The 7,500-nt window shown below is 38.2% G+C and overlaps 1 protein-coding gene and 1 long non-coding RNA gene across 6 annotated transcripts in view; one reads left to right on the forward strand and one right to left on the reverse strand.

Moving 5' to 3' along the window:
• LOC137975789 (RYamide receptor-like) overlaps nucleotides 1–3,782 on the forward strand; it is a 29,059-nt gene extending 25,277 nt beyond the window's left edge. For all 5 annotated transcript variants that reach the window (XM_068822980.1, XM_068822985.1, XM_068822982.1 and 2 more), the window contains one exon: nucleotides 1,341–3,782. In XM_068822980.1, coding sequence (XP_068679081.1) covers nucleotides 1,341–2,105 — 765 coding nt within the window. In that variant the 3' untranslated portion in view covers nucleotides 2,106–3,782. The remainder of the gene's footprint in view (nucleotides 1–1,340) is intronic.
• On the reverse strand, nucleotides 1,464–7,347 carry LOC137975791 (uncharacterized). The gene is made up of 3 exons (XR_011117636.1): nucleotides 7,210–7,347; nucleotides 6,746–6,790; nucleotides 1,464–1,602 (listed from the first exon to the last, which is right to left on the reverse strand). It is a non-coding gene; the product is annotated as an uncharacterized lncRNA (long non-coding RNA).
• Between the last annotated feature and the right edge of the window lie 153 nt (nucleotides 7,348–7,500).

Consider the following 7,500-nt stretch of genomic DNA (forward strand, 5'->3'; position numbering starts at 1 on the left):
TTTTGACCACCAGATATGCAAATTGCTGACGTTCTCGTTGCTGTTGATGTCGCTGTCGTCGTTGCTAAAGATCTCTATTGATACTGTGAAAATCATTTAACTCTCTGATAAAGTTAGGCTGTACCTGACAAACACATTAATAAAACAAAAAATGTAAATTTATCCTCACAGCAGTACAGCCAGTCTTGCATTATTATATTGTGACTACATTCTAATGCAAACATGTTGTCTCGCTTAAAATCACTATCGATTATCATGTGCGTGAAAACTGAAATTTTTTGGTTCTCGTATTTTTTCGGCCTATCCAACAATCTTTACTAACATACAAGCTATTACACACTCACTCAACGGGAGATTGTGGGCTAAGCCTGTGCAGGCTTCAAAAGGTAAAACAATGCGAGACCTCCTAAGGTCCGATTTAGGGCCGATTTATAATTACACGGTACGATTTTTGTCGCATGCGACAACGGCTCACGACAGGGCCACTACGATTTTTGTGGACGTCAGAAAAAATGTAGTAGCATTTTAAAATGGGTTTAAAACGCTGCGACAATCGTAAGTCGTGTCGTAGGCCTGTCGTAAGCTTCTCGCATGCGACAAAAATCGTATCATGTAAACCGGCCCTAAAACCTCCTTTTTGTATACTTGTCCGTTACAGCTTAATTTTTCAATTTTCATCAATCTCGACCCCTGAGCTCTTCTCTTGACTAAGCGAGAGAAGAGCTCTGGGGAACCCTGAACCAAAGTGTCTTCTCATTGGTTTTCCTGAACAACAATCAAAATCGTCTCTAATTGGTGCATTCATGTTAGCACGAGGAGTGAGCAGGCCCCGTAAGTTTTTGGCTGTGAGAACCCTACGGCGCATGTTCTCCTACATAGAGTTTCCAAGAGCCTTGGGTCGATCCGAGGCTCTGGTGACGAGAATGAATTTTCATATGAAAAGTTATAAGAATTTTTTCCAATTGTTATATGAGAAGTTATGAGACTTTTTTTCCTCTTAAAGCTCTTTGTTTAAGTAAGTCAGATGCACAAAATGCCTCTGCATTTAGGTAAAGGTAAATGTACACCTTATTTAACGTCGGAAGTTCCTTTACCCTCTAGAGCGAGGGTATTCTCCCAGGAAGCCGATAGTGCGTCCATTTTACCTCCCTCTTTCCATCAGTACTCCGTTTTAAGGGTATTTAATGCTATCTGAAGCTATACAGAATGGAAAGAAGTCGAGGCAAAGATGTGAGGTTACTAAGAATCCAACTGGGGATCCCTCGCAAAGAAGGCCGCGCACTAACCAACTGTGCAATCCTTACTCTTATATTTATAGCGATATGTGATCCTCTTTGTAGGTAAAATTTTTCTACCTTGGACAGACCTGGCTCTCGGGAAGTTTTGGTGCAGTCACTTGCAAGTTTGTCAATTTCGCCGGAGTCCTATCAATAGCTGCCTCCATAATCACGCTCGTATTTATCTCGGTGGATCGGTATTTCGCCATCCTTCATCCTTTTGCTCACGTTCCTGTTATTCGCAACACCAAACTGATCACCTCTGTCATTTGGATCTCTTCCTCGCTGTACTTCTCGTTGTATCTGGTGTTATTTGACAGCGTCCCTGTTGATAAAGGTGACAAATGGGTTTGCAGAATGGTTTGGACTTACTTGTCCGACAACCGCGAAACGCAGTACCAGATTGGGAGGGTCTATTTCATGATCACGTTTGTGGTGCTTTATTTAATCCCTTTGGCTGTTATAGCGGTGCTTTATATTCGCATTGGGCGCCACTTGTGGTCACGCATGATTCCCGGTGAGTCTACGGCGCATCAGAAACGTCAAAACCAGACGTCAAAGCGTAAAGTGTTGCGCATGCTCATTATAGTGGTCTTGACATTTGCACTCTGTTGGTTGCCGACCCATATCATACATTTGATGATTTACTATTACACGGACACTTTTTTAGAGCTTGTGAAAGTCGGCCACTTGGATACAAGTTTTTACTTCCTCTCGCATGCCAATAGCGCCATTAATCCTTGCCTGTACATCTTCCTCAATCAGAGATTTAATCACGAATTCAAAAACATACTTCGAAGACTTTGCTGTCGTCCAACACTGAACTGATATTCTACCCAGCAAAAGTAATCCCGTTAAATCCAATCCAGTCCATTGGAAAGAACTACGTGGCGCACAAACGTACAATTACTATATTTTTCAGTTTTGGAAGCACTGAAGGGATTCCTGACGGGAATCCTCCATTTATGGATGACCAAAAAAAAACTGAAAGTGCTTATTTGACTTTGATCATCTTATCTCTTTTTCGTTGAACCGGGGATAGAGTTTTGAGCCAAACTGGCAATTTTGTATCGTTCTCCCTTGCAAACGCAGTTGAAAAGCGATTACAGGCCCACCTTTAAGCGACAGCCACTTCAGAGCTACCTTAAATTTTCAATAATTTAAGATAGCCCTAAATTGGTTCCCAAGAATTTTTTTTAACTTTGCAGATAATGGTATCTCAAATTGCTAATTACTATTTTACAATAAAAAATGGGGTTCACCGAGTTCATTTTTGAGATATAAGCAAGTAAAGACGAAATATAGGGTATTTTTGGAGAGCTTTCATGTTGCCATGGTAACCTATTACGTCAAAATAGTGAGAGCATTTTGTTAAGTAATAATTGGTGTTTGGTATGGTATTATAACATTTCTTTTACGTGATACAGTTTTGTAGTGACAACCCTTCTAACAAAAAGGTCCTAAAAAGTAATGAAACTGGTAACTGGTTCCAGCCACCTTAAGTCGTTTTGTTTCCTGTAACAAAATTAATTTTATGACGCGTACATTGACTTTACATGGTCACAGTAACGCTTTATGGCAAAAGCAGGGTGTCGATTTTAATGAACATCATGGTTAAGCCCCTACAAAGATGGCTGAACCAATGAGTCGAGAATTGCGTTATCCAATGATGAATATTTAAAAATGAAAAAAGGCTCAAAGAAGAACACTGAAACAGAAAATTACAAATTTTCCATAAACTTGCCGAGTGGTCTAACTGTCGCTGCAATTTTCGTGAGGAATTTTAATTCGGGAATAGTTATGTCATGCACTGGCTGGGCTTTTCGTCCTTCGTACTGGTTGGTATCGTTTCTATTTCTATTCCCCGGCCGTTCCTTCCCAATATCGAATCGGGGTACTAATGCAGGAAGGCGTGCGAAGCAAACGAAGACGGAAGGAAATAAATACTTGAATTATCATTATATAAATAAAACAAGCGCTATCTCCAACTTAAGTAACCAATGCAATCACTTTTCCATGTGACACCGCGGCAGTTGAACTACTGAAACTGCTGCTGTCCTCCGGACGTTCTGGCAGAATCCGCCATCTCGTTTGGAGTGAACTTTAGAATCATGGGATATATTATTCATGGAGAAACCCGCTGAATTACATTACTACTGACTCTAATGCACCTTTATAGAAAATCCTCTAAATGAGCGTTTTCACAAATCAACTTTGTTAAGAGGTCGAGGCAACCAGATCACAGCAATCAAACATAACAAGATCTCTGATTGCGGTGGTCAGGTAGTCTGCAACCCTTGTTACAGTTCATTTTAAGTGAAAATCATGACTCTTCTAAAAAAACGCTACTATTTAAAAGAAGACTTGTCTCCCTCCTAAATGATAAAATGCGATTATGATATCTTGTGTTGCTCGAAGACGCGCTGTAAGAGAAGTGGTGTCGATCAAAAGTAAAAGATAAGCTGTTGAGGTGGATAAAACTATTTGAATATATATGCAATAAAGAGCCCTATAGCTATGCAAAATCTGTCTTTTTGGTTTCTTTGTCTCTGCGATCCTAGGTCATAAAAGAATCCTGTAGGATCTACTTTTCTACAACCCTTTGCCACCATATCGTGTGATGGTGAAGCTTATTTAAAGAACATAGTTTTTTTATTTATAACGCGTTGTCGGTTTTAAGACCGTGTAAAATTGGTGTTTCTTCCTATTTCCAATAGCTGGCTTGGAACAAGGGCCCAGCTCTTGTTGGCATATTAGATTCTTCAGTGGTATCCCTGTGGCCTCTATTGTTCAAGAACCTCCTCTCCGTCAATAAAGTGACTGGAGGAAAACTGTTTATATCAGAAAAAAATGATTTATTGAATTTGAATGATTCTTGTCGCCTTCGATTTAAACACATGATTTTTTGGTCCTCGAAGTTAAGCTCAAATAACGTGGAATAACACTCTTCTTCACGATCGACCGTTTTATCTTCATTTGTTTAAAATTTAAGTGCCGTCTGTCAAAGACTAAAATTCCATAACCTTGACAACCAGCAAATTTCTTCAATCAAATGTTTCTTTCCTTTACAAAGTTTTTGTTTAATAAAATGTTTTAAACATTTAAGACATCAACGACACAAAGAATAACGAGAAAATGTTTGCTTTCCCAGCGGTAAAATTGGTATACTGCGGTTTTCTCACAAATACGAACAAAAGGAGGTATTTACAAATCCAAAAGATAAACACCAACCCAATATATAAGAGTTTAATAACCATGCCCGGAACTACTGAGATCAAAACTTATTCAATTGATATTTATTCCGGTTTTGGGGTCAGAAGCTGTTTTTTTCATTTGCTTTCAATGAATGGTTAATCTGCATTCGGTTTGATCTGTTTGCTTTAATTATCATTACAATAAAACACATGTTCTTTGAATCATTGGAAACAATGGACCCGCAAAAGATACAAATACAAAAGAATCCTGTGAGGGTCAGGTTATTTTCTCTAGAACTTCGTTTACGTCGGGCATTATTATACCGGCCAACTAAAAAAATGACCCCTCAGATATATAGCACCGACGTAGCTCGATTATTCACTCGATTAGTGAAAACCCAAGGAGATGCTCATAGGTACGTGCTGTTGTCATACGCAACGAACACCGAGTTCAAAAGCTTATTTTATTGTTCGTATCACTAGGAATGAGGCAAAGTACAAATTCTGCACCGAGAGTTCCGAATTTAAGTCCCGCCTTGAAACGTCGTTTTGTGAAGTACCTGAATGAAGTAATTAAAAATAACGCCCTAACATCAAGATAAACAGTTGTAAATAGCAGCATCCGTTGGACAGATGCTACAGAAAATGGGAAAAGCTCAAACGCTTCAATAAAAATTCAAAAAGGACGCCAGGGAAAAACACATTCGAAATTATCGAAGATTTAAGAAAAATCCAAAAACGTGGCAATACGGTGGATGAAACGATGCTTACTTGTACCGGCAGTTTTTTTTTTTGCATCAGTCTTGTTAGAAACTAAACCTGTTTCGCGGTTTCCTGTCCTCCACACCGAGGAAAAGGTTAAAACAATCTAACGTAATAAGTATAATGTGCTTTTTTCGCATCTGCTTGGCAAATAAGATACATTCGTATTTGCTAAAAGTTTAATTAGGTGATCACTTGGATGAATTGGTCTTTCAAAGTTTCGAACGTACCCGTCAATAAGTATCCGTATTTACTTTTAAGTGGAGTAAGAGAAAGCCTCATTTCCTTATTCCGTTATTCGATTGATACTTATGCGAAATTCTAAAAGCTGCAATTTGAATAAGTGTGTACTCGCACAGGACCGTTAAATCAAATAGCGTGGTCTCGTTCGAAAAAAGGTCTTCACCTTTTTCATATTTATGGGTGTGAGCAGGACTTGATAAGTAAAGCTGGATGCGAACATATGAATACTAAATTTTTTAGACGAATATTTTTACATGTCCCTTTGAAAGAGACAATGTTCCAAGAACAAAATACTGATTTTAATCGTTCACTGGTGAATTTGTTGCCGGAATGTCAAGTTTAACTTTTCCTGTTTTTCCTAAACAGCTTTTTGCGCCATTAATGTTAACCTCCTTGGAAAACGGTGGAAATTAGCAACAACGAGAACAATTATGGTATTTATACTCCCTCAAACGCTTCAAACACCTGAAACACCTGAAACTTTTGAAAGTATCCCTGTTCAAGTCAATTTTGTTGTTATTATTATCTTGTGGGAAGTTAAGGGAGCTTACATATCAAAAGTCGTAAAATCAGAAGTAAAATACGTAACCGTCGATTAAACTGGAGGCGTATCAAGGCGAATAGCTGACATTAAACAAATTAAAGAACTTGAACTTTGGAGCAAGAGGGTAAAGGGGAATGATGCTTTCTCCTAGAAGATAAGCTATAGTTTGACCTAGAAAAAAAATATTGACGGGCTTGTTAGATTCCAGAGCTGTTAAATGGTCTTTCGAGCTACTTTACGATATGGGTCGACATGACGAGTGACGGTTTTTTGAATTTCACAAGACGAATTTTCGAAAAAATGAACAGAGAAAGGACTGCTGACTTTGAACAACCCACACCAGAAACCTTAATATTGTAAAGAAAGCAAGAAGAACACTATTAATTTTCATTATAATTATAATATGTAGCCCCACCACAGATAATCATGATGAAACCCGCAACTTTGTTGTAAATACTGTTTTGAAGGTTTTGTCTTTTTCCGTGTGGACAGGTCACTATGAATTTTAAGGGCATAAACAGAGCTTTGCTGCTTTCAATAATAATTGCAGGCTTGAATTTATTCTGATTAATTTTAAGGTTCTATGTGAATGATCAGTCTAATCGCGCTAATTACGACCTGCCAACGTTAACAGTAATCCATATGAACTAATGACTTCATGCTCCAGGGTGAATTATGATCTAATACACGTACGTGACCTAAAAGTATTTAATATAAAAACGTACCCGATACGTTACTTGGCACATATATATGTGGGATCTTTGTGTAGTCTAAAGAGAAGAAAAGTTACCAACAATAATTTTGTAAAGAAGGCTGTGAAAGTTTTTTCGATACATCATTTACAATGTCAGTAGTTGGTCGCTTTTCCAATCACGAGATGAACTCAATCGAAAGGTTTTTGCCAAAACGGCATGAAAAAAAAATTGCCACACCTTAATCGATTGAACTCATTAACGTTTTACCCATTGCGTTAACTGATTCATTATCTACTATCGGGCTTTGAATTGAACAGAAAACTGTACCCATGAAGAAGATGAGTAGAAATCGCGCAAACAAACATCAGACTGTGGAAAGCAATGGTGTAAAACTAGCCTGTCTTGGAAAAAAGCTGTCTACATAAAAAATAGTAAAAGCTTCAAAGGCAAGTCTACAAAAAGGTTATAGCAGTAAATAATACTCTTCAACATACTCATAAGTTTCGTGTTTTGATGCAGCACTTCCAGTGAGTCCTTCATAGTGTTCAGACTAATGGAGAATTCCGCTGGGTTTAGGGATCTTGAATTGTCTTATTGTTATCCTTTTATTTCAGAGCTCAGTAATTTTTAACCGCAATGAGCAGCTGATAAGGTAACTTTATGTTGAGGAAGCCAATATGAACTGACCGGAAAAGGCTCCACTAGAAAGTTTGCCTTGCAATTTAGGAAATGACATTGGTTCATTACACTGTACATGTAGATGAAAGTTGGCGAAACTGTATCAA

This window comes from Montipora foliosa, chromosome 11 (genome assembly GCF_036669935.1).
Source record: "Montipora foliosa isolate CH-2021 chromosome 11, ASM3666993v2, whole genome shotgun sequence".
Classification (NCBI taxonomy): domain Eukaryota; kingdom Metazoa; phylum Cnidaria; class Anthozoa; order Scleractinia; family Acroporidae; genus Montipora; species Montipora foliosa.